The 27,116-nt window shown below is 41.2% G+C and overlaps 2 protein-coding genes across 5 annotated transcripts in view; both read right to left on the minus strand.

Annotated features, from left to right (window-relative positions):
* Positions 1-3,001, minus strand: part of acad11 (acyl-CoA dehydrogenase family, member 11) — a 90,943-nt gene extending 87,942 nt beyond the window's left edge. The window contains exons 1-2 of one of the 3 annotated variants that reach the window (XM_060900061.1): positions 2,755-3,000; positions 2,003-2,639 (exon numbers count right to left, since the gene is read on the minus strand). In XM_060900061.1, the coding sequence (XP_060756044.1) occupies positions 2,003-2,287 (285 nt within the window). In that variant the 5' untranslated portion in view covers positions 2,288-2,639; positions 2,755-3,000. Of the gene's footprint in view, positions 1-2,002 lie in introns of all 3 variants that reach the window. The other 2 variants (XR_009650726.1, XM_060900060.1) reach the window with 2 other exon arrangements.
* Positions 3,002-5,025: 2,024 nt separating this feature from the next.
* LOC132867264 (protein disulfide-isomerase TMX3-like) overlaps positions 5,026-27,116 on the minus strand; it is a 57,348-nt gene continuing 35,257 nt past the window's right edge. Inside the window, exons 11-17 of one of the 2 annotated variants that reach the window (XR_009650727.1) lie at positions 25,766-25,823; positions 25,499-25,552; positions 22,243-22,299; positions 20,173-20,302; positions 15,051-15,119; positions 9,420-9,800; positions 5,026-5,237 (exon numbers count right to left, since the gene is read on the minus strand). Coding sequence is in view for 1 of the 2 variants with exons in the window: in XM_060900062.1 (XP_060756045.1) it covers positions 9,543-9,800; positions 15,051-15,119; positions 20,173-20,302; positions 22,243-22,299; positions 25,499-25,552; positions 25,766-25,823 (626 nt within the window). In the remaining variant the exon portion in view is untranslated. Of the gene's footprint in view, positions 5,238-8,796; positions 9,801-15,050; positions 15,120-20,172; positions 20,303-22,242; positions 22,300-25,498; positions 25,553-25,765; positions 25,824-27,116 lie in introns of those variants that run through there. The other variant, XM_060900062.1, reaches the window with a different exon arrangement.

Raw genomic sequence — 27,116 nt, forward strand, 5'->3', positions numbered from 1 at the left:
AACAAGAAAATCCTCATTGGATGGGTAAGTCACTTAAGTATTGAGTATAGCACTGACCAGCCGATTATAGAATAGAATAAGGTAATTCCAGCTCGTCTGTCTTGTTTACATGGATCTGGCGTTGGAGAGGTAGAGGCTTGGCAGTGGAGATTTGAGTGGCTGTTTTCTGAGTTTAGTCAACAGGCCGGCTCTGCCTGCAGCCTTGCTTTTGCTCCCGGCGCCGCCTCCTTTGCTTTGCTTCCGATAACAATCCACGGAGACCCTGCTATCTCGTCCGGAATATATATATATATATATATTTTTTTTTCTCGTCCGGAATGTTGTGCATGCGATGGAAATCGCTACAAACCGTCATTTTCTGCTGGAAACCAATGTCCAGTAAGTCCATACGGTTGTAGTGGATATTGAAGTCCGGTACAGACGAACAACACGCAGAAATACACACAAAAAACATAAAAACCGTGCACAGGTAGGGAGAGCTTGTAGCCGCAGCCATTGTAGTAGGATTGTATATAGTAGGGCAGGGGTGTCCAAACTGATCCATAAAGGGCCGTGTGGCTGCAGGTTTTCATTCCAGCCATGCAGCAGCACCCTGATTTGGCTTATTCAATCAACTGACACACCCACCCTTTAATCAAGGGTGGGTGTGGCTGCAAGTATTTGACTATGTGAAGACAGTTCAGTTGATTGAATGAGCCAAGTCAGGTGCAGTGTTGCCAGATTGGGCGCTTTTCCGCCCAATTGGGCTACTTTTGATTACATCTGGCGGGGAAAAAATGCATTGGGCGGGTATATACAATTTGGGCTGCTTTTGCCAACAACTGGTGGTTTTTTAATATTGTGAAAACTGCACAACAAACCGTTATTTTATGGTTTATAAACAATACAAATACAAAATTCAGTATACATCACTCACTCGTATTATGGTCATTGCAGTGAGTTATTCAGTCGCTATAACAACGTGACGTCACATCAACAAACTAGCGTAGTGCGCCGACGCAGAAGCCTGAGGCAGAAGCCCGCGCTCTCTCAACTCTGTAGACTAACAGCTGTAGCGCCGTGCGTCTTTCAGCACCCTGGTGGAGAGTGACTGTTCATGTAAATATGGTCTCCATATGTCCATAGTCATCTTTTTACGTGTAAATAGCAGGTGGCACTGGGATGCACGAGGTGTATTTGGCAAGTTCTGTGATTGTTTTATTATGCTCTTTTTGGTTGTGATTTGCTATCTGTAACAGTCTAGATATTTCTGCAGTGTCGAGTAAGGTCACAAGAGGGTGGCGCCTACTTTTTTGTATCGTGTATGCACTATCTTGTTCTCCCCTGCCACACGGACTTCCATTCTCTTTCTTATGCTTATATTCTCTTGTAAGTGGTGATAGCGTATCAGCCTATGCGATCCTACGCATGTATGACTAATAAACGCAAATACCGTTGAGATCTGGCAACTTAAGCCTTTGGGCGGGATTTTATTGGATTGGGCGGGTTTCAAACTGTGATTGGGCTGGAAACTGTCACTCATCTGGCAACACTGGTCAGGTGTGCTGCTGCATGGCTGGAATGAAAACCTGCAGCCACACGGCCCTTTATGGATCAGTTTGGACACCCCTGTAGTAGGGTTTTCCAGAAGAAAAGGTAGAAGTAAAAGCAGAAGTAGAAGGCGGAATATGGCGTTTGACCGACACGATGGCGTCTGTCACAACCTGGATCGGCTGTGACGTCACATGCAAGATCTCTATAAGCTGTGTGTGTGTGTCTGTCTATGTGCCCATCTATCAGTCTCATGGGTGGTCATAGCATAGTTTTCTTTGGTAAATTTCCTGGGTGGTTTATCCGCATTGGGTGGGAAAGCAAAGTTCTTAATTTGCACTGGACCTTTTTTAACTATTTCAATTCTCTCTGTGTCTGTTAACTTTGCTGGCCATAAGGCTGGATCTTCACTGATGGTAACTATGGGGCTTTCACTTCTGCTAATCTCATTAATGCTTTCAGCTTCACTCACCGATTCCGTGCCATCAGTGGATTGATTGCCTGCTGCTTCTTCTGGCTCATGCTCGTTGCGAGACGAGTTCATTTGTGATGCCGGTGATATAATATCGCTATCTCTACGACTACCACTGCAGCTAGCATTGCTGTTAGCAAAACCCAGCTCATTAGATGTGCTGGGCCTGGGTTCTTCTTCGGTGGTAGAACTTGTGTGGAAGAAGGTTGCTAATTTCGGTAGCTTTTCAACAAACTGTTCGCTATCCTCTTTCCTCTTCTCACTGCCACTTAGAAATCGTTTCATTCTGACTTTACTTTAACAAAAATGTTTACGAGGGCTCTGCAGCGAGAGCTAGATGGTGCTGGTGCATGTATTCAGCCCGCTCGCGTCGTTGCCTAGGTTACTTCAGACACTACAGGCCAATTTATGCTGAAGTCCTCGCAGATAGTGTCTGCGCGCACCTCCCAAAAATACTGACCACCGCAGAAGCCCCGCAGACAAGAGGGCTCTGATTGGTCCACTCTACATCCGCTGTACACGCACTTCCGCTTCCCTACCTCTTCTTCTTCTTTAGGTTTTATGGCGGTTGGCAAACTAACGTTAACGGTGCATTACCACCACCAGCTGGACTGGAGTATGAATCTGAAGTCTAACCCTAACAAGGAAATACAAAATATGAGGAAAAAGAAGAAAAAAAATTAAATTGTTTTCTAAATTATATGAAACAGTCCTCTGTTCTTCAGGAATCTAAAAACAAAATTTAAACAAACCTCTCCAGTACTCCTTTGTAAAATAACGCTTCCCTACTTTCCCGGTTTGGTTTGTTTTCACGACCGGCATTTTTAAAAACACGAGCGAAGATGGAGCAGCACGAAGAGCGGTTGATTGAGGAAATACGGACATCTATACGACTCCAGTTCTAGTCATTATTAAAAAAAAAAGTTCTAGTCATTATAAGTAACCGGAGGATAAACACTCCACTAACCACACCCACCAACTACTCCTAGCGACTTCGCGCCCCCTTGCGTTGTGCCGGTGAATAACATCTCGCACGCCTATTAGGCGAAGCCAGATAGCTGTGCGTGACATCACGTCACATACTGGTGGTTTTGCTTGTGAATCTAGCTGTAGGATTACACGTGAATCATGCTTTATTGCTTTTATTATTTTCGTAGCAATGTGGTTCATGTCGAGTGGAAAATATGTATAATCACAATGAATTATTACATAGTAAATGATGTACAGCATGCAGGAAAACAGGAATACCGAGGCTCAGGGCAATTGCCCGACTTTGCCCAATGGAAAGACCGCCTATGCTGGTCATCCATAGCTCCTGCACTGTGAAGCCAGAAACGGTACAGGGTGCGTTCAAAATCAGCCGTGTTTCTTAGCGGCCATATTGGGAAGGTCGGTTCAGTCCAAGGCAGGGCTACCTATGGTTCGACTGCGTGCTGAACCTGAAAGTTATATCTCATCTCATTATCTCTAGCCGCTTTATCCTGTTCTACAGGGTCGCAGGCAAGCTGGAGCCTATCCCAGCTGACTACAGGCGAAAGGCGGGGTACACCCTGGACAAGTCGCCAGGTCATCACAGGGCTGACACATAGACACAGACAACCATTCACACTCACATTCACACCTACGGTCAATTTAGAGTCACCAGTTAACCTAACCTGCATGTCTTTGGACTGTGGGGGAAACCGGAGCACCCGGAGGAAACCCACGCGGACACGGGGAGAACACGCAAACTCCGCACAGAAAGGCCCTCGCCGGCCACGGGGCTCAAACCCGGATCTTCTTGCTGTGAGGCGACAGCGCTAACCCCTGCCCCGGTGCCACATATAACAGAAAAACGCAAAAAAAAGTGGATGAAAATTTATTTATTGAGAAATATTATCCAAATCAAAACACCCACCTTACCGCGATTCCAAATTATGCTGCTTTCTACAACCAATCATGTGTCTCCTTGCATTCGCCCTGTCCACAGCACAACACAACAATGTCTTGTCATCAGCAGCAGATGATTCTGAAGGAACATTTTTTTCTGCATTTTGTTCCGTGCACACAATGAATTCACATGGTCAAGTTCTTCCTCAGGGTGGCACGGTGGTGTAGTGGTTAGCGCTGTCGCCTCACAGCAAGAAGGTCCGGGTTCGAGCCCCGGGGCCGGCGAGGGCCTTTCTGTGCGGAGTTTGCATGTTCTCCCCGTGTCCGCGTGGGTTTCCTCCGGGTGCTCCGGTTTCCCCCACAGTCCAAAGACATGCAGGTTAGGTTAACTGGTGACTCTAAATTGACCGTAGGTGTGAATGTGGGTGTGAATGGTTGTCTGTGTCTATGTGTCAGCCCTGTGATGACCTGGCGACTTGTCCAGGGTGTACCCCGCCTTTCGCCCGTAGTCAGCTGGGATAGGCTCCAGCTTGCCTGCGACCCTGTAGAAGGATAAAGCAGCTAGAGATAATGAGATGAAATTTGTAGGAATTATATCCAAATAGTTATAATCAGATTTCATAGAAATGGCAATTAATGAGTGAGAAATTCAATTTATATTCACAGCTAAATCTGACAGCTGTTTTACTCTTCCCTTTTTTTTTTTTAAACTTCAATGCCCTTATCCAAAGAGCAAGAGGAAACGAGCCCCAATTACTGATCTGCCTGAAAAGGTCTGGCATAACTCTTTAAAATGTGTGGTACAATTTAAAGATTAGGAAACTTCCATAGCAAAACACATTTATTTAAAGTAATGCCTCCCCACCCCCAGAAAGCAAGGTTTCAAAATTATTGGCACCTTTACAATTACTATTTTGTGATGTCTGGCCTGCAGGGAATAACAGTTCTATGGTTTATTGTTCCGTGTCTGTTTCTCTTAATGTTTAACAAGACTGGAGACATTTGAGAGATCTTGGTCTGCTTCAACATGCAGAACATTTCAAGTTCATTTAGGTTTGTACATGTCAGCTTCCCTCTTCAGTTCAAAACACTGGTTTTTAATCAGGTTCAAATCCAGAGGATGATGGGGAGAAATTTTTCTTGAACAATGTGTGTCAACTTGGAAGTATTTTTAACTGCTTATTTATTTTTTTTATTCCAATTACATGGTTTGGGGTGTTGTGATGCTTAATCAAACAAGATGGTACATTCAGCAACTCTGGTCATCTGCAATTTATTTTTCTATACCCAGCAGTAAATCAGCATCCAGGCTGCCCAAAGGCAAATCACCAGTTTCCTAGTATTCATTAATGATGGACCCATCACTCTAGGAAAACAAAAAGAGACAGGAGATTGTTGACCTGCACAAGTCAACTAATGGACATAATGTCAGCAATGTATATATTGCAAGTTACAAAATCATCTATTAGGTTTACCTCCATAACAACAAGCTGTTTGAAAGGACTACACAAAAGAAACTCTTCCTGGGACCATCTTACAAAATGCAGGGCCTGAACTACAGTGCATCATAGGAACTACAGTTGAAATAATGTAGTGTTGGCATAGAAAACCATTTTTGGCTATGAACAGTATTAGCATGTTTGGCAAATAAAAGGGAGCTGATATCACTGAGCTCTATACCGTATAAAATCTGGAGAGCTCATAGGCTCGTCAGACTGAAGCCATCTGACATCGATATCTGGGATGAACACTGTGACCGTGTCAGATTTTCGATGGAAATGTCCCGGACTAGATCAAAACCAAAGTCTAGACGTGTTTGATAGTGAATGTGAGAGCTCAAGCTCAACGGCTCAAATTCAAAAAGAAAAATGAACGGAGTAAATTAGCTTCAGGAGCCTAAATGAAAGAAAGACCACAGCCTTAGGCAGAAATGGCAATGAGGGATGCAAATAAAAAGAGATGTTATTGTTCTAGTTTGGTCAGGAGTTATTTCCATTTCCCTAAGGCTAAGCACAACTGACAATGTAGATCTACATGTTGCACACCCACTTGCACAAATTAATAAAATGGACATGATTGTCTGTTTTAACTACATTAAATTGAGTGCAAGTATGTTGATAAGTACTCTTCAATCAGGATTGGTCATATTTCCCGGTCAACGGCTTACTTCCCAGACGGCGTTCGATACAAGAGTTCCTGTACAAAGAAAAACTGAAATCTCCGTAAAAATTATAGTAGTAAAAGAGCTGTTCAAAAAAAGATTAGAGACTGAAATGGAAAAAAAAAAAAAGCAACAACAACGAAGGGGCGTGCTATAAAGATGTAATGAATGTGGGTAAAGTTGAGAAAATAAGAGGAAAAAAGTCAGGAGATACTTTTCTTGGGGTATGTTTGATCGAATACGACAGTTTAACATACAAGCTAAATACAGGCGATGTGAGTGGTAAGATGGCGGCCAGATGGGACTTCTAAAGTTTAGATGTTGGAATGTACCAAACAATGGCAGAAGTTGTCACACATACCCCATTAGGGATAAAGCCTTTTATAAGGCTTGTACAAACACTAACATGGGCATAAACTAAACGCAAGAGTAATATTGAGGGCCTATACTACCGTTCAAAAGTTTGGGGTCACTTTGAAATGTCCTTATTTTTGAAAGAAAAGCACTGTTCTTTTCAATGAAGATCACTTTAAACTAATCAGAAATCCACTCTATACATTGCTAATGTGGTAAATGACTATTCTAGCTGCAAATGTCTGGTTTTTGGTGCAATATCTCCATAGGTGTATAGAGGCCCATTTCCAGCAACTCTCACTCCAGTGTTCTAATGGTACAATGTGTTTGCTCATTGCCTCAGAAGGCTAATGGATGATTAGAAAACCCTTGTACAATCATGTTAGCACAGCTGAAAACAGTTGAGCTCTTTAGAGAAGCTATAAAACTGACCTTCCTTTGAGCAGATTGAGTTTCTGGAGCATCACATTTGTGGGGTCGATTAAATGCTCAGAATGGCCAGAAAAATGGCTTGACTACGGTATATTTTCTATTCATTTTACAACTTATGGTGGTAAATAAAAGTGTGACTTTTCATGGAAAACACAAAATTGTCTGGGTGACCCCAAACTTTTGAATGGTAGTGTACGAAAGGATACATTTTGTAAAGGGTGATTAAAAATTTCTTGAAACCTCAGGTGGTAGATAGCAACATAATCGAAAAGATGTACGGGCCCTGCAATTATTTCAGAACCACCTCAGCTTTAAAAAATGTTATCTACCAAATAATACACCAAGAAACAGTCCAGTTTTGGGAGGCGAACTGTTTCTTCATTAGAATTAAGATCAAGTTGTGTGACTGAGGTCTGAAGGACAAAAATAAATAAATAAATAAATAAATACCGAGTTACTTCATTGCAATTTGATTAGCTGAACCAGATTTTGAGTAAATATAGAATGTATACATCTATATATAAAATGTACATATAAAACATCATGATAAATCATCTCGTGTTCATGACTCAGGTCTTCAAAATGCCGAATCCATTTTAACCATCAAGTTACTTTCGAAAAGCATCACATATCAATGGCAAAACCCATCTTTACTGCCATCTCTCTACTGTATTAATCAGTATAATATACTTCTTTTTCTGAACATTTGTGAATTACTTGAATGATAAATGTGAATTGGCTTTAAGTGAATCCAAAACCTTAAATGTTGGTTTAAAAAAAAGGAAAGAAATTGATACAGATTTGGTCCACTGGTTTCTTTAGCAGGAAGTAACTGGACTTCACATTCCCAGTGTGTTCAGTGCATCCAGTAAAATTATCTGAGGTCTGCGTAATCCACAGGAGTTCAGAATAGACAGATTTCTTTTGTAAATCAGAAAGCAAACAGTGAAAAGACTGTACATATGTAACACAAGTGGGGAAAATCCAATCCAAAACATTTTATCTTGGTTACCTATTGTGTTTTAATATGTTAAGACATCTTTGTTAAATTTTAACCATTACAAAAAAGGCTTTAAGCATTAACATCTGCCCAAACCACACATAACTTTTCATATATGACAAGTGCAGTTCACCGGAATTGCTTCTACGACCTTGCCAAAATGGTGATGCAAAATGAATCCGGGCAAGTTTTGCATAAAAGGTGCGTCTTACTTACTTCTAGATTCACCAAAGAGCAGTGCCAATTCCTACACCACCACATTTTAGTACTAGTCTTGGGTATTACTTTAAACTGCAACCAGTGGGGAGTCTCAGGTCCAGGAGTATTGGGGAAAGTGGAGTTGCCCCTTAATCACCATTGCTCCCTGGTCTGTGCTGGCCCAAAGTGGTAGCATCTGTCTGGGCTCCAGCTATGGGTCAAATAGTACATCACCAATAAGGCGCTGGCAGCAGGGTGCTTTTCAGTGCAATGTGGCAGATGAACCCAACAGGGTCAATGGCACACCACCAGATGGCATGCGGAAGAGCCATTCAAATGGCTAATGGGTGGCATCACTCAGCAAGTCAGTAGTCACTGCGGGGCAACTTCCATACCAGTAGCACTTTTGTGCACCTCTTGGCATCAGGTCTGGAGGTCCAGAGAGACAACACGACGGGGGCACAGAATTGTTTGTCTTACCTTACTGTGCAAGGCGCTTTGTATGCGAGAGCTCACGAGGCCAGACATTCTGTAGTGGCTCGGCTGGGCCGTTCACGGCGCTGCTGCGGGTGACTCAGACGCTCTGGTGCGGGCCTCACGGCCCATCTGCATTTCTGCACTTCCTAATGAAGCAGTCATCATTGCTAGCGATGGACAGCCGATGGATAGATTCACCAACTGGGCATAGACCAAATTAGCTTGAAGATGGTGGAGTCCGGAAGTAAAGGCTCCATTCATTTCTTTTACATCATATGAAACATCAATTCAATATAGCTTGCATATCTTGAACAGACTCTTGCTTTATTGTTTGTTCTGCACACTAATTACATGCTTACCAAATCTTTCAGATGTCTTTTGCCTTTATAACTCGAAGATTATTACTTTGGGTGTTCTGTTTTTAGCAGGGAAATTATGCTGTAACTGAAACCTCAATCATGAACCTTTCATGAGTCTTTTTGTGCTCAAAGCTCATGATACTGACCTAGAGCATGGAACTCAATATATCGCTAGGGTATGGGCAAATCATAGCTAATATGTACATCCAACAGATATCAACACCAAAGCAGTGCACCAAAGAAAGAGCAATTTGCACAGTGGATAGATGGATAAACAAGCACTGGAGAAAAATGTGAAACAGGATGGCCTAGAGCATATAAAACAGCATGACTGATGAAAGGTGACTTCTGATTTTAAGTCACTTAGCCCAAATATGAGGATTTTTTTTTTTAAACTCTTCACACACAGCAGAAAAAAAAAAGACGATCCATTTGCCTTTCAGATGACCCTCAGAGCAACTCTGATACGCATTACATATTTTGACCTCAGAATTCCATAACTCTTAGATATAAATTTAAAAAAATGGAAATCGCTTAAAAAAAAAAAAACACACTTTTCAAACTCACCTTTTAAACCCTACAGCAGTAAGTCAGAGTGCAGGAGTGACTCAAAACATCTGAAACCGGATAAATGTTTAAGGTCTGTATTACTGTCATCATCCTGCCTTTCATCCACACACTTCCCCAGTGTTAATCAAGCTTTTTCTCTGCTGCACTTTTTTCTATCTCCTCATCCTCTCCTGGGCCCTTGAGCTGTGCAGCCAGACGCTGTCTCGCGTCTTCGTCCTCCTCTTCCTCCTCCTCCTCATCTGTCTGTCCCTCTTGCTTCATCAGCTCTGAGTCGTCATCTGATTCAGCTGTGCAGATGCCATAGCACATGAGGCTAATGACTCCTAATGGCAGGCCGAAGAGGAAACAGGCCAGCAACGGAGAACTACGGAACACAGACTGAGACAAACATGCATCCAGACACAATAATATCAAATAGTATTAATGCTGCATTGCATAACCACTATTAGGCATTAATGTATTTATAATAAGAAATGATTATTATTAAACATAAAGGCCACTTTTTCAGTGGAATAAAAACAATGTATTCTGTTCCCTTCTAGTGGGTTTATTGATAGCATGCAATACTGGCATCATATCGTTTATCCTTCATGTATTATACCGCTCTACCCAATGGAGAATGAGCGTGCATTATTGTTATATTACACGTTGTCAAGACGACACACTAAGGAGCTCATGCAAAGATCCAATGACAAAACTTCTCTGCTGCATGTGCGCACAATAATTTATTTGTCGGCCGGGAAAGAGAGAAGACGAGGCTAATCCAGTGCTAGGTTTAAGCACTAAATAAATAAATTGAAACTAAAGACGCGCTGAACACCCGAAAGGCCACCAAAACTTCATTATATATGCTTCATGCATATTTACAAGAGAAAAACCATACCAATGGACATCGAAAAACTGGAAAAGAGATGTTGGAGATGTAAAACTTCCATGCTAGCAAGCGGCTGGGAGAGTTTGTTAACAAACATGGCTGTGATGCTTGTTTCATTAAAAGCGGAAGATTTTGAGAGAATTTTGGCTGCGAGGTTGCTCTATTGTGTGTAGTTGTCAATGTTGATTTTAAAAGTCTCATCTCATTATCTCTAGCCGCTTTATCCTTCTACAGGGTCGCAGGCAAGCTGGAGCCTATCCCAGCTGACTACGGGCGAAAGGCGGGGTACACCCTGGACAAGTCGCCAGGTCATCACAGGGCTGACACATAGACACAGACAACCATTCACACTCACACCTACGGTCAATTTAGAGTCACCAGTTAACCTAACCTGCATGTCTTTGGACTGTGGGGGAAACCGGAGCACCCGGAGGAAACCCATGCGGACATGGGGAGAACATGCAAACTCCGCACAGAAAGGCCCTCGCCGGCCCCGGGGCTCGAACCCAGGACCTTCTTGCTGTGAGGCGACAGCGCTAACCACTGCACCACCGTGCCGCCTGATTTTAAAAGTAACTAAAGTAAATTACACAGGAAAATTATTATTATTATTAATAATAAACAACAACTAGACTGCATTTCCACAGAGAAAATGCTAAGTGTGCTTGCTGAGCTGTAGCAGAACAGCTATCATGCCAACAACTAGCATGCTAACAGCTAGCATGCTAACAGCTAGCATGCTAACAGCTAGCATGCTAACATGCTAACAGCTAGCATGCTAACATGCTAACAGCTAGCATGCTAACATGCTAACAGCTAGCATGCTAACAGCTAGCATGCTAACATGCTAACAGCTAGCATACTAGAGTGGAGGAGCTCCTTATGACATCACTCCAAAGTTCTACCCATTCATTTCAATGGCACGGAATTTTGCCGAAAAACAGGAATACCGAACGAACGACAAGGGGTAGTGCAACCATTTTAACAAGCACGCCATTCCAGATCGGGCCCTACGTTTCAGGGTTGGAACGGTGTCTATCTTGAAAGCCCTAGGAGGAGGAGTGGATCCAAAAAACGGGTGAAACGGAATAATAAAAATAAAACTTAAGAACAACAATAGTGTGCTTTTGCAAGCACACTAAGAATAGACTTGACTGTGCTAGCATTGGCCTGCGCTAGCACTACACCAGCTAGAAGGTAACAGAACTGCCACGCCAACAGCACAAAGTCATGGGTAAGCTCGTGTTGGCCTTCGCTAACACTACTGTTACACTGGCTGGAAGCTAACTGGACTGCCGCTCTAATAGCACCGAGTTGCAGGTAAGCTAGCATCGGCCTTCGAGAATGCTGACATGAAGAGCGTGTATGCATAATAATAATAATAATAATAATAATAATAAAGTCTGGCTTTTTTCATGGTCTATCAGATATATTCCATTCAGCTAGCATGATATTGAACTTATCTTTGACTCATTCACTATCATGTGAACTGAATGGAATATTTCTGATATACCACTCAATGCCAGCTGATATTTGTTAAATAAGGAAATACTTAAGAGCCTTTGATTGAATAATTACTGCAGTGATTAATACGTTTCAGCTGGGAACCTTTCGTTGAACCCCAACTGATGCAGTGAGTAGATTCTCATTTCTTATACAGCCATGTCAGAAGACAGATCCCTTGGCCATGGAAAAGATACTACTGTGTTTCAGGAGGTCAAATTATTGGCATTAAGCAAAGAAAACAACTAAGGAGATTGCTGAAATTACTGGAATTGGGTTAAGAACTTCCAACACATTATTAGAAAATGGAAAATACAACCTCTGTATATACAGCGCCCTCCACAATTATTGGCACCTCTTGTAAAGATTAGTAAAAAGGGTTATTTAAAAAAAAAACTTCGGTTTCCAAGTCTCCAAAACTACCATCAGACTCCACCTCCATGTCAGCAGATTATTTGGAAGGTTCCAGAAAATGTGCCTTTCTTGACAGTTAAAGGTGGACTGCCTTTCAGATTTTTTTTTTTAAGTGTAGGTCTTAAAAAGAAATTTTCCCTGGCACCCAATTATTTTTGTTTAGTCGACCGAAAGCTACTGAATTTGAATCACAGACTTCCAATTTTATTAGTTTTTTTTTAAAATAGAACAATTAAATGTATTTAGGGCCACATGGCCCTAAATTCTCCGCTATTTTTTCCTGCTTCACAATGACCCAATTCAAAATACTACGTCAGGCATCACATGGTGGGCTTTCCCTGTTCATGCAAGGCATTGTGGGATACAAATTTGAAACAGGAGAGAAAAATGGAGGACGCGAGTGTTCGAATGAAACGTGAAAGACCGACTACAGTAACGAAAAGCGAAAAGAAAAGACATTTATGTTGCGAAGGAAAGGAAACGCAGGACCAAACTAATAAATATCGGCAGTCAGCGAGCACCTCGGTGTGATCAGCTGTTCGTTTAGCGACAGAATGATGGAACAGTCAGTGCACGGTCAAGGTAAACCTGTAGATGGCAGTAATGCAACACTGGATGCCAGCTGCCGTAAAACCCAAAAGAAGGCAAACCTGCGCATGCGCACACGGACTTCTTCTGTCTGCTTGACTGCACAAAGTGAGCAATTTCATGTGCATTATTTGCTAGGGAATCCCCTCAAATAACTTCCCAGCCACAGAAAGGCCTGATATTTTGAGAGATATTACAGAAATAAACATACATCACAATGACCAAATTTCAGAGGGAACTAAATTTCACCGATTTTATGAAATCGAAAGGCCGTCTAGCTTTAACCACAAACGTAAGCAACTGGAGTTTGCAAAACACTTTGTCTGGAACCATGTTCTATGGTTTTATGAAATAAAAATGGAGCTTTCTGGCAATAAACACTCAAGGTGGGTTTGGCATAAAAAGTAAAAGAGGTGGAGGGGAAAAAAAAAAAAAAAAAAGAGATTTGTTTTTCTCGGAATGAATGTATTTCAGGGGCGGCACGGTGGTGTAGTGGTTAGCGCTGTTGCCTCACAGCAAGAAGGTCCGGGTTCGAGCCCCGTGGCCGACGAGGGCCTTTCTGTGTGGAGTTTGCATGTTCTCCCCGTGTCCGCGTGGGTTTCCTCCGGGTGCTCCGGTTTTCCCCACAGTCCAAAGACATGCAGGTTAGGTTGACTGGTGACTCTAAATTGACCGTAGGTGTGAATGTGAGTGGTTGTCTGTGTCTATGTGTCAGCCCTGTGATGACCTGGCGACTTGTCCAGGGTGTACCCCGCCTTTCGCCCATAGTCAGCTGGGATAGGCTCCAGCTTGCCTGTGACCCTGTAGAACAGGATAAAGCGGCTACAGATAATGAGATGAGATGTATTTCAATTAAAGATTGGATTTTTCTAATATTTTCAGTGCGAGATGAAGCTCCTTCACCAAAAAGTGGATTTTTTTCCAACCCTTTTTTACTAACGTTTGGGGGGGGGGCAATATTGATGGAGGGAATTGTACAGTATACAGCCTATTTCTAACACTCCAAGTATAGACATATATACTGGTGCATCTCAAAACAATTAGAATATCTTGAAAAAGTTCAATAATTTTCCATCAGTTATTTAAGAAAGTGAAAATTTAATATATTTTATACCCATTACTACTACGAGTTCTTTCGGCTGCTCCTGTTAGGGGTCGCCACAGCAGATCTGTTCTCCATATTTGATTTGGCATAGGTTTTGGCATAGTTTTACACTGGATGCCTGCCCCAATCTATCTGGGCTTGGGAACACCACCAAATATGCACCGACTTGTACAACCTTACTGGCTGGGTATTTCAGCCTGTCTTTGGACTGTGGGGGAAACCAGAGCACCCGGAGGAAACCTGAGTGCTGCTTGCTGTTGGGTTCTGCACAGTAATTATTTTCATGTCCCCATCACCCCAGAATAAAAATGCTTTCTAAAGTCTGCCAAAGATATGCATTCCATTTTAAGGTCCTACCCTTTTGTCTCTCAAGTGACATTGGTGTTTCTGAGATGTACGGACCAGTCGCCCTTATGTACCCCTATCACTTATCAAGCCATTCAGGACATGCTCTCCTTGAACCCTCCAGCACAAAGTCACTGATAAAATGCACCATCATTAGGTTAGATTCACTAAGAATGTGTGGTAGGCATTAAACTTGCCATTCACCATGTGCAAGATTGGCTTCTACACAAGACGCAAAGGCTTATGATGGCAGATAACTTCCACAACTTTTATGGAGCAATGCTTTTCAACAAAAGGTGTCTGACAGGGAGCGACAGCAGCTTCTGCAGAGCAGTGTGGTGCAATACAGGCACAGTGGGTGTTCAGCCTCCAGGAGAGGTTCAGAACTCATGATCCACAAGGACTGAGGATGATGTGGCATTCAAGTTCTTTTAAGAGTTCCGAGATGCTGCCATGTGTCGATTTGCTAAGACTGCACTGTGATGGACAACTACATTAACCATCAGGGTGACAGGGCAGAAAATGGTCAGCCAGGCCACCTGTGCTTTTGGGATTGGCTCATCTGCATCAGTCCAGGTACCTCACTTCCTGTAGGGCTTTGAAAGCGGTTTCTTTGTAACTGTGGTTCTATGAAGCTGGATAACCTCACCCGAAAGCAGAACATGGTCAGTGAGAAGGTTCCAGGGAAAGATATTCATTTAGATTTGCAAGATGGCATCCAGGTATTAATTGAGTTGAACTCAACCAGTCAGACCACCCCTGCTTGTTATGTCATGGGTAAATTGAGGTCATCACTCACCATGATGGTGGATCTGGCATCATAGGCCACGCGCTTGAGTCTCTGGAAAAGTCCATCCCCTCCATAAGCCTGTTCATGTAAATACAAAGACAGTGAAAGTGGTGTTAGTGAGGTGGGCAAAGTGTTGCTAAATGCTTGTGCCCTTTAACAATTAAAATGTCACTGCTTTCATGTAGCCAAGTGAATAATTATTATACCGCAACACAATAACAGCATGTTGGTCATCCCATGTCAATTCAACCAAATTCCAAAAAAGTTGGTTGTACCAATGTCTTCAAATTACTTCAGATTTATTCTCAGCTAAGACCAGGCTTATAGTATGTGTGTCCAGGACTCGGACTCGAGTCCAACTCGTGCCCTAATTTTAAGGACTTGGGACTTGACCTGGACTGGAGCACTGATGATTCGGACTTGAACTTGGACTCGTACATTAACTGCATTCGGACTCGTAAATTGGAGACGAGGACTCTGACTTTTTTCTTTATTTCTCGTAACATGCCATAAGATATTTATATCTATATTAATTTTTGTACTAATTTCATGCAAGAGTCTCACACCAGCATGCCTTGGTGTGCGCATCAGATAGACTCTCGAGTGTGCTCCGGACAGTGTGCGCACCAAGCGAACTCTCACTCGCAAGCGCCGTAAATGACTCGCGCCTGCACAGGATTAAGGCGCAATCAGCGCACCGATATAAAAACTGTGAAAAAATACTTACTTTGTGAAGTATTGAGTTGCGTTGCTCACACATTAACAAGCCTTATTTCCTTGTTTGGTTTCCTGATCCCTGATTTCCCGTTTCTCGTCTTTGATTTTGCCTCGCTCAACCTATCGCCTGTTTCACCGTTTTATGATTTTTGCCCGCCGTTCTGGATTGTTTACCGGTCTTCACTTGTATTAATAAGCACACCCTCTGCACTTACATCCATCTCCCAGCCATCTCTGACAGAATACTTCACACTCCCTGACAAAGAGAAGCACATTCACCTGTTCATACGTCATGTTCAGGAACAAACAAATGTTCATGGGGCTAAAACAGCCACCGTCAAATGGTGCGGTCCAAGTCTTGTTCTCGGATCAATAGTGGACTCGACTCAATTTTCTTTAATGACTTGGACTTGACTCTGACTTGAACACTGGGGACTTGAGACTGGACTCGGACTCAAAGTTTAGTGACTTGACTACAACACTGGCTAAGACTGAGGTTTGAAACTGAAAAATTACCAAGTACTTCTGATTAGATAAGGTGAGATGAGGTGAGTCGGATTTCTTGTACAAATTACGTTTTCACTTCTGTTGGCTTTTATTGCAACGATCCAACAAAGCTGTGCTGAGATACAGTACTCAGAGATACCAGATAATATCAAATCTGTATCTGTCTTATCCTCTCAATCATGAGCCCAAATTGGCCAACAAATGCAATATTTATATCAAGTCGTTCGGAAACACTATTCAGATGCTCAGAGAAAGGTCAATCTCGTAGATACGGACTTGAAACTAACTCAAGATTTATAGAAGTCGTCATTTCTTCTGACGCTGATTTTAGGAAAATCATCCATTTTACTACTCATAACTAGTATTCTGAAAAATTAGAGATTATATTTTGTATTATTTGCTGTAGCTTGTATTATGCCAAGTGTGGAATATAAAATCACTAAATTTAATTTTGAAAGGACCACTTGGTTTAGTGATCTGGGAATGCAAATAGAGTTAAAATTGAAAAAGAATTTTTCAGCAGTATAAAATCCAACAAGCAGCTACGGACCTGAATTTATGCATACACAAATGATTATTGAAGTCAGGAATGCATACAAGGGTTCAATGAAGTGTAACAGACAATAGGGCTGGCGCCATGATGAAAAATTCAAGATTCAACACATTATTCCAGGTTTCACAGCTACATTTGCTCTTTTTGTCACAAAAAAAAAGCCAGTTCAACTAAAACAACAGAGTCCAGGTATTCTGTGTTTCTTGATGGCACCAACATTTAGCCCCATATTCTTCAAATCAGTCAAGAAACCATTCTACGATGAATGCAAATATGATCTTCTGCACTAAAGCAATGTAAACCTGTTGTTCTTTTGAAGAACACTACATTGTTTGCTGTGACAGTTACGTTTCGTGTTTCTGACAAGAGTACACCAACAGAGCAGGGGAAAATGGAGGTCTACTGCATGAGACAAGATGATAACTTGAGAAAACGGAGCCTGTGTTGTTTTCACAGGCTTTTAGAGGCAGACAGGACTGTCCATCCATCCATCCATCCATCTTCTACCGCTTATCCGGATCCGGGTCGCAGGGGTAGCAGCCTAAGCAGAGCAGCCCAGACTTCCCTCTTCCTGGCCACCTTCACCAGCTCTTCCGGGGGAATACCAAGGCGTTCCCAGGCCAGCCGAGAGATGTAATTTCTCCAGCATGTCCTGGGTCTGCCCCGGGGTCTCCTCCCGGTGGGGCATGCCCAGAAAACCTCCCTTGAGAGGTGTCCAGGAGGCATCCTAACAAGGTGCATGGATTAAAGCAAAAAAAAAAAAAAAATTTATTTGACTGAAAATTTACGGGGGTGTTATGGGTGGATTTCGATGAAATTCTGAGAATGGTTAACTTAGAACTGATAACTTTTATCAATTAATTAATGGATTAATATATTCAATTTATTGCACTCTCTTTCCATTGCTTCCGTATATTATTTTTTTGTGGCAAACCACACAAATGCAAGCGCCTGGAATGTTTAGGTTTTTTGCACCATGAACTAAATGGCTTTCCGTTTTCACCTATTTCGTACAGCCAAGCCCACCTCCGCTTGTTTTACACCTTTATCGATGGCAGACACATCAGTGCCTTCTTTCATGCTGCCGAAACCGAAAGCAGAATGACATGCTCCTCTATGCTCGACGTCAATATAGAAAAAAAGTTTGGATCTTCGCTTAAATTAAAATTATAATTTGACCTTACTTTGTGTTGAATACAATTTCAAAAACAATTCAAGATTTTATTAAGAGAAATATTGTGGCCAACACGAGTGTTAAGTTACCTAAAAGATCGCGTGAAGTTGGCTGCTATCTACTTTGCGTTCGTTCTCATTTTCCTCCATCATTTCATAGGCCAGAAACAGATGTTTTGACGTAATTTAACTTAGTAGGCTATGATTATTATTTAACTGTAGTCTTCTAGACATTTTGACTGTTTGGGGCATTGAACGCTGGTGTATGATTTTCAGGGAATAAAGTTTAGCGCATGTCGGAACATCATTGCGCTCGCAGCCTCCAACTCCTCAAACGTCCTTTAAATTGTGATATAATGTAGGCTATAAGGCACGGTTCTAACATACCTTACACATTGGCCTAACGAAAATAATAATTGTTGGGGCGTCTGCTGATTTGTTAGCTATAAATTTAGGTCTAATTACTTCTGACAGTCTGCAAGCATTGCACCGTCAGGTCTTCAAGTCTGGCTGAAGCAGAGGAGCGGGCTTTCCGGGGTTTATTTTTCTTTTCTTTTTACATGCTCCATTTCTATATGTCCAGGTTTGAACCAAGTCATTTTGGCAAGATTTAATTTAATACAAAACAGAAATGGTCAGACACAAGCACATGGGAATGTATTTTGCCAATTTTGACAGCGCATGTTTTTTTTTTAACGCCGCACCGTAGACAGCGAACGTTTAAACATAATCAAATATAGGAAATGAACAAAACAAAGCATGGCTCAAAAACAAAAAAGTTAAATAAACCCTGCTGATAGTTGATGGTGTTGCAACACAGTGTTATAACCCAATCTCTACCCAACCACCCGTCATTTTAATTCTCCTCGGATCAGCACCAACCTCACATTTGGCCTTGGGAGAGTTCAGCTGACGGAAATCCGTCACACGACGGAAAACTTTAATCCATGAAGGTGTCCGAACCACCTCAACTGACTCCTTTCGATGTGGAGGAGCAGCGGTTCTACTCTGAGTCTCTCCCAAATGACCAAGCTTCTCACCCTGTCTCTAAGGGACAGACCAGCCACCCTGTGGAGAAAACTCATTTCTACCGTTTGTATCCGCGATCTCATTCTTTCGGTCACTACCCATAGCTCGTGACCATAGGTGAGAGTGGGAACATAGATAGACCAGTAAATTGAGTAAATCGGGGCAATGTCAGCTGTGATGCAGACACTAAACCGGTCTTTTGTGATAAAGAGAGAGCTGAGACAAAAGGCTCAGACAGGACTGAGCAATCCCCAAATTCCTGATAATTAAACAGCAATTTATACGATATTTAAATACAATTTTTTTTCCTGATAATCAGTCTGTAGAGCATTCTAGGAACTTCGAGGAATCCCCATTGCTTCCCTTCCACACTGATGGCATCAGCAATATTTTCGGTACATGGTTTTAGAGATAGAAACACAAGACGACGTCTTCTTTGGGTCATCAGATGAAAATTCAAATTCAATCCAGATTGCTTGAAACAGCCCTCACTGAATTCAGAACTGAATGCAGAACAACATATTTTAATTCTGTAAAAAGTGTTTTTATCCGTTCTCGAGATATTACAAATCAGACTGAAAAAACGGCTTAATTTTTAGAAAACTGATGTAATATTCTGTATTAGGATAACATGGTCCAAAATGGGCCTCATTAATGCATGAGATACAATGACTAGATCCCAGAAAACACACAAACTCCAGAACCTCATGCTCCTTGGGACAGCTCACATCCTCTGTAGAGGATGCAGAGTGTTGCTTGCAGCCATAACAAGTGCTACTGCTGTTGCTTGTGGTCATTTTTTTTTTTTTAAATGGTCTGATATGAGAAGCTATAAACTAATTGCAATTTTTCCATTGTTTAAAAATGTATTTTATATTGCAGTTAAACCCAGAAAAACCTGACGCCATGGCTTGTTCCATTTCTCAAAGCCAGTCACCGTTGAACACAAAAGAAGACAGAAATTTAATCTGGGAACACCGATTACAAGAGACATTGGATAAGGTACCACAGAATTGGTCAAAGGAATTTGGAAAGAGCCTATGTATGAAAGATCCCTGCTGTATTTGTTTATTATTAGTATTAAAATGTGTCAGCAGTAAGGAAACTAGGTCCTGCAGTGCTACGAATACAATGTTTAGAAGTCTGCATTACCTGAGCTGTGCCATCCAGGACACTCGTGATGAAGGTAATCAGTTGCTCCAGACTCTCCACGGGCTCACTGGGCAGGAAGTACTCCTCGTTAGAAGTGTTGAGGACAATGACTGACGGCACAGCAACCTCACTGTGATGCACACAAATCAAAAACAGCATGACATGATGAGTCTATAACCAACTCCCCCTCCCCCCAAATCAAGGGTGAAAAATAAAAAAATAAAAAAATAAATAAATAAATGTCACCGAAAGATTGTGTCAGGTGGATATTTAAAATAAATAAATTTTAAATAAATATATGGTGTACCCCACCTCTCACCCATAGTCAGCTGGGATAGGCTCCAGCTTGCCTGCGACCCTGTAGAACAGGATAAAGCGGCTACAGATATTTTATATATATATATATATATATATATATATATATATATATATATATATATATATATATATATATAAAAGTTAATTTCCAACTCTGCTATAAAGGCACTATATATCCTGATCCATCCTGATGCCCTACTTTTGGCTGAGTTCTCATCGTTTCACTCCTGTAGAGGACGGCCCCATATGGACAGTCTAAAGATGCGTTTAGAAGATGGTTCTGGACACTTAGTTTTGCTATGATTGCTGAGGACTACAATCACCACGACAACTTTAGGACTGCAGTTGTCATGAACAATTTTACACTCAAGTTTCCATCAATGAACCGTTGATAACTTCAACAAAATACACGAGATGTTAAAACTATAATGAATTTCCTGGTTACACAGTTGTACTTCTTGACCATAATCAGGCACACTTCTAGAAGCGAGTTATTTATAATCATGCTATCTGTTATCACCCAGATGAGGATGGGTTCCCTTTTGAACCTGGCTCCTCTCAAGGTTTCTTCCTCATGTCATCTGAGGGAGTTTTTCTTTGCCATCATCACCACAGGCTTGATCATCAGGGATAAATGTATTAGTTCATGTGTGTGGCAGCGGGGGCGTGGTCAAGCATTGGTCTGTGACCAGAGGGCGGAGTCAGGGAAGGTAAGTGGCAGAATCACTGCACCTGATGTCAATTAACCTGTGTTTGTGTGTCTTCTCCAGTGACTGTGCCCTATATAAGGAAGGAGAGAGTGGAGGAAGGGAGCTCTCTCCCCAACCAGACGACTGATGTGTGTGCACGCGTGTCTGAGCATCTGGGAGAGTGTGTACGCTGAAAAGTGATACAATAAAGAGTTTTGGAAACTCAGTTCTGGCCTGCCATACTTCTGTGCTCCACCCACCCGCGCAAAGTGTTACAATATGTTTAAAATCTTGAATTTCCTGTAAAGCTGCTTTGTGACAACGCCGGTTGTTAAAAGCGCTATACAAATAAACTGACTTGACTTTAGATTGGGGGTGGCACGGTGGTGTAGTGGTTAGCGCTGTCGCCTCACAGCAAGAAGGTCCGGGTTCGAGCCCCGTGGCTGGCGAGGGCCTTTCTGTGCGGAGTTTGCATGTTCTCCCCGTGTCCGCATGGGTTTCCTCCGGGTGCTCCGGTTTCCCCCACAGTCCAAAGACATGCAGGTTAGGTTAACTGGTGACTCTAAATTGACCGTAGGTGTGAATGTGAGTGTGAATGGTTGTCTGTGTCTATGTGTCAGCCCTGTGATGACCTGGCGACTTGTCCAGGGTGTACCCCGCCTTTCACCCGTAGTCAGCTGGGATAGGCTCCAGCTTGCCTGCGACCCTGTAGAACAGGATAAAGCGGCTAGAGATAATGAGATGAGAATGAGATGAGACTTTAGATTGCAAAATACAATATGTACTTTACAAGAGTGAGCAAATGGAAGCTCAAAACACTCAAGTAAATGGTGCACTCCTATCCAAACTGCTTCGAACGCACTTATGCATGCACCCATAAACTCAGCTCACAGGGCTGAGCATTTCAGCAATGCTATTAATTAAATAAATAAACAAATTAAAAAAAAAAAAAAATCATGGTACATTTGATTCCTTGTATTGGATCACTAGGTACCACTTGGTGCTCATGGGTGGAGGAATGAAGAAATTAAAGGAGGAAGTGAGACAGAAGAGAAATACTCACCCCATGATGAGGCTGTTGATGTAGTCATTCCCATCCATATGGCCAAACTGGAAATTTCTGTATATTTAAAGAAAGATAGTACATTTTTCCCCCCATGGGGACTTTTGAAAGCCAAGTATGTGCAAACAAGCCAACAGGATAGATTTAAAAGCTGTTATGCCATAGAGAAAAGATTTATCACTGCACTGTCTTGTCTGACATTTTTGATCAAGGTCCACAATATCCTACTCAATAATACATGACTATTATTAACAAGACCAACTGTGAGCTACTGCTCACTTACGTATCCCCCCCGCTCTCGCTTATCAGAATGCGAGCAATAGAAAGAATAGGACACGTATTATGAATGTTGACTTTAACAAATAATTAACCCTGAAACAAGTAAGTAAAGAGCAGTGTCTCTCCCCAGGGATTTCAAATAGCATCTGAAATGGCGTCAAAATCCACCCTATACGTTTCATAAATACATTGTCGGTAAATAGGAAGCTGATGCATGACAGACCTGAAAACAGTATACACGGTATAGAACCCCAAGCTGAAGCTCAGTACCAAATATCAAGCAGTTGTGATTTGTAGTTGCTGAGAAAAATCTTACAAAAATTTTGTAAAAATCCACACTATATGTTTTGTAAATACATTCAGTTGGTAAACAGGAAGTTGATGTGTGACAGACCTGAAAACGGTATAGAACCCCAAGCTGAAGTTTGGTACCAAATGGCTATGATTTGTGGTTGCTGAGAAAAAGGGCGTTTCGGACGGACGGAAATATGGAGATACGGGCGGACGGACAGAGGTAAACCAGTATAGAGATCTATACTTCTATATCTATACACAGTCACGTGACCAGAAAGTACACAACCGCCATCGTGTCGGTCAAAAACACCTCTGAATACTGCTGCACTCGTGTACAGAATGGATCAATTTCAACCGACGGACTACACGGCTCATTTTTCTCATGAACAGATAACTAGATATATGCCTAAAATAAACAATCTACAGATTTGTTACCCTTATGGCTTTCTGGACGGAGTTTTCACGACCGGATTTTGAACTGCCAGCGGAATACCCGGACGTGTATAATTACCTCATCAACTTTCCCTCGCTGTTCAGTGGTGAAGCACTGCGTGCTTATAAATCTCTGGACAGTTATCTTTACAGAAATTCAGGATTTGTCAGCGACTCAGATGTGGCATCTTGTAAACAAGAAAATGATCCTCACTGGATGGGTAAGTCACTTAAGTATTGAGTATAGCACTGACCAGCCGATTATAGAATAGAATAAGGTAATTCCAAATCGTCCGTGTTGTTTACATGGATCTGGCGTTGGAGAGGTAGAGGCTTGGCAGTGGAGATTTGAGTAGCTGTTTTCTGAGCTTAGTCAACAGGCCGGCTCTGCCTGTAGCCTCGCTTTTGCTTCGGCTCCCGGCGCCGCCTCCTTCACTTTACTTCCAATAACAATCCACGGAGACCCCGCTGGTCTCGCAATCTGGTCTCGTCCGGAATGTTTTTTTTTTTTCCATCCGGAATGTTGTGCATGCGATGGAAATCGCTACAAACCGTCATTTTCTGCTGGAAACCAATGTCCAGTAAGTCCATACGGTTGTAGTGGATATTGAAGTCCGGTACAGACGAACAACACGCAAAAATACACACAAAAAAACATAAACGTGCACAGGTAAGGAGAGCTTGTAGCCGCAGCCGTTGTAGTAGAATTGTATATAGTAGGGTTTTCCAGAAGAAAAGGTAGAAGTAAAAGCAGAAGAAGGCGGAATATGGCGTTTGACCTACAAGATGGCGTCTGTCACAATCTGGATCGGCTGTGACGTCACATGCAAGATCTCTATACCCCGCCTCCTTCGGAGCAGGAGTATAACAATATAATTTTTAACACAGTAGGTTTAGAAAATTGTGCAATTCAGTACTTCGGGAATAACGGCAGGTTGAAGTTGGTACACCAGAGTACACTCTCTGCTCACGTGACATCAGGAAACTACCTGTGATTTTTGAGTCACAGGAAAATGGTCAGGCTCTCTCTCTCTTCTGATCGGTTTCTGACTGGATTACTCATGAATATCAAATCAGATAACTTTAATAGGGATGTTCTCTCAGTCTCACTGTTTCTGATAACGTATTCAGCAAAATTTTCCATCAGCTAGTTTTGATGTTCTGATTCATGGGAGACTTTGAAGTGAGTTTTCATAGCTTTACCTACTTTTTTTTTTTTTCAAATCAAGCTGATTCATGTAAATAAATGACAATTTTAGAATATAACTGTAGTTTTGATGAAAAATATCGAGATCTTAGTGGTCAGAATGATATTTTCAAAACCAGAAGTCAGAAACGCAAGCGTCAGTTTCAATTCTATTAATTGGACATGTTTATTGGATGTGGCTCACGCAGTTTTTTCGAAGTTAGCCTTGAAAGCTGTGAATATTAATCAAAATAATCATTTCTATTCTTTTATATAAACACTACTAGGCCCTGCTTAGAAATACAAAGGCCTACAGAGCACAGAGAGGGTATTAGAAAGACTCTTATTACTTTATTTTGATAGAGAATGGTAGATGTGAATGACATTCAATGCTTATTTATGCATCTTTTATAATTAACATTGATTTCTCCTTCTTTGTGACGTATAAATGAGAATTAAGATCAACTTTATATTGCACAAATAAAGCCACTTGGCGAAACTTTGATGGAGAGTGTACAGATTTAAATTTTTTTACCTAATTACTATAATTAGTACTAATCAAATACTAATTTGCATGATTGGTTTTTACTAATTTTTCAAACTTTGTATTCAGCATATAACTATCTATGTGCCTGCCAATTTCCACGTAAATATCTTGAAAAGTTAAAGAAGAAACAGTTGATCTCATGCGATTATGAGGCCCATTTTGGACCATGCTATCCTAATACATATTACTGCGGTTTTCTAAAAATTACGCCATGTTTTCAGTCTTTGATTTGTAATATCTCAAGAACGGATAGACACATTTTAATTCCGTAAAACGTACGTTGTTCTGCATTCAATTCTGAATTCAACAAGAGCCGTTTCAAGCAATTTGGATTGAAGTTTCACCTCATATGCCTAATAAAATATATAAATTAGTTTGCAAGCTATGATCTCATCCAGCAACTTTGTGTGCGCGCTTTAGCTGCTTTCCTCTGAAAAAGAATTGGCAAATTAAATGACACCCTAATATCCTGTCACAGAAATGACTGGATTTTCTTTTGAGCATCATCGTGTTCTTACCTGGAGAAGTTATCCCTGTACTCAGTTGAAACTCTCTGTATAAGACTCTTTAACCTGAGGAAAGACGCAGATAGAAAATTCGTATTGGGCAAATTGGATTTCAGAAAGAGTGTGCTTTTGGTGTACAAAGTCTTTCAGTTGGCAAGAAAGGCTTAAGTGGCACAGAGTATCTCATCTAAATGCCATTCTGTTTTGCCATGACGGTGTGTGTGAGTGAGAGCTCTTATGAAAAGAAAAGAAAGAACAGCAAAAAGAAACAGTTGATACCTCAAGCTTTCCTCTGGTGAAACTTTTTCATCAACGACAGCGATTGCTACCAATTTACCTGTCAGAGAGGGAAAGTCAAAGTATTAAGCCATCTTTGTTGAAAAGAAAAGAAAAGAAAGCACAATGAAACTGAATCATCTACACTAGGGTTATGACCGTGAAAGTGTTTTCAAAATTTCTACTTTCCTGATGTTGCATTTGGTGAACTTTTACTCATATATTACTTTTTTGAAGTTATTTTTATTGGGTCATGCAAAAACCTCCTGCACCCAACATCACCTCACTTTTGATAAATACATGTATATTAAATAAATAAATCATGATTATAAAATAAATTCATTGAAAGATGTGTAAAGTACTTTAATATAACAATAAATTGCTTAACGATTGTTGTAATAATAATTATAATTGTTAATTAATACAAATTACAACAATTGTTAAGCAATTTATTGTTATATAAAAGTACTTTACACATCTTTCAATGAATTTATTTTATAATCATGATTTATTTATTTATTTAATATACATGTATTTATCAAAAGTGAGGTGATGTTGGGTGCGGGAGGTTTTTGCATGACCCAATAAAAATAACTTCAAATATGAGTAAAAGTTCACCAAATGCAACATCAGGAAAGTAGAAATTTTGAAAACACTTTCACAGTCATAACCCTAATCTACACCAATGTTTCTCAACTGGTGGATCGTGGGCCCTTTAAGATTAGATCACAGAGTGTTGGATGGGGAAAAAAGTTCATAAATACAAACGATGAAACATAATAAAAAAGGGAAAGAAAACAAGTGGAAAAATATGACAAACATATTTAAAAAAAAAAAAAAAACACAATAAATATAAAGAAACTCTCCCCAGTCAATGAAAAATCATCATGTCATGCTGTGTGTCCAATAAAAGGGTCAATTTTGGCGTTAATTCATCTGTTAACAATTGGTGGTAACACTACTCAATGGAATGAAATTCCCTTTTCCTATTCACAACGCTCCCAAACTCTGACCTTTCCCATGATTCACTGTTGCGTCAAAGCAGAAGTCGGTATCTTTCTTCCGCTCCACGGTGTTGACGTTTGAAGCTCAAAGATGACTAAAAGATGGTTACATGGGTCCGATTTTCTGACATACTCTGGGGATAATACAATCAAAGTGACCCTCCGTCTACCCTCACAAAATGGATAGACAACGTGAAGTTGTGGCCCAACGTCAGCTACGTTGACATTGCCAATTATTTTATTCTTAATGAGGGTGTTGATGGCAAGGAGCAAAAGTATGGAGGTGTATCGTTATCTACACAGTAATAAAATTGGCAAAATTATGTGTAAAAGAGAGGGCGAGTTTGTTT

The sequence above is a fragment of the Neoarius graeffei genome, chromosome 19 (genome assembly GCF_027579695.1).
Source record: "Neoarius graeffei isolate fNeoGra1 chromosome 19, fNeoGra1.pri, whole genome shotgun sequence".
NCBI lineage: Eukaryota > Metazoa > Chordata > Actinopteri > Siluriformes > Ariidae > Neoarius > Neoarius graeffei.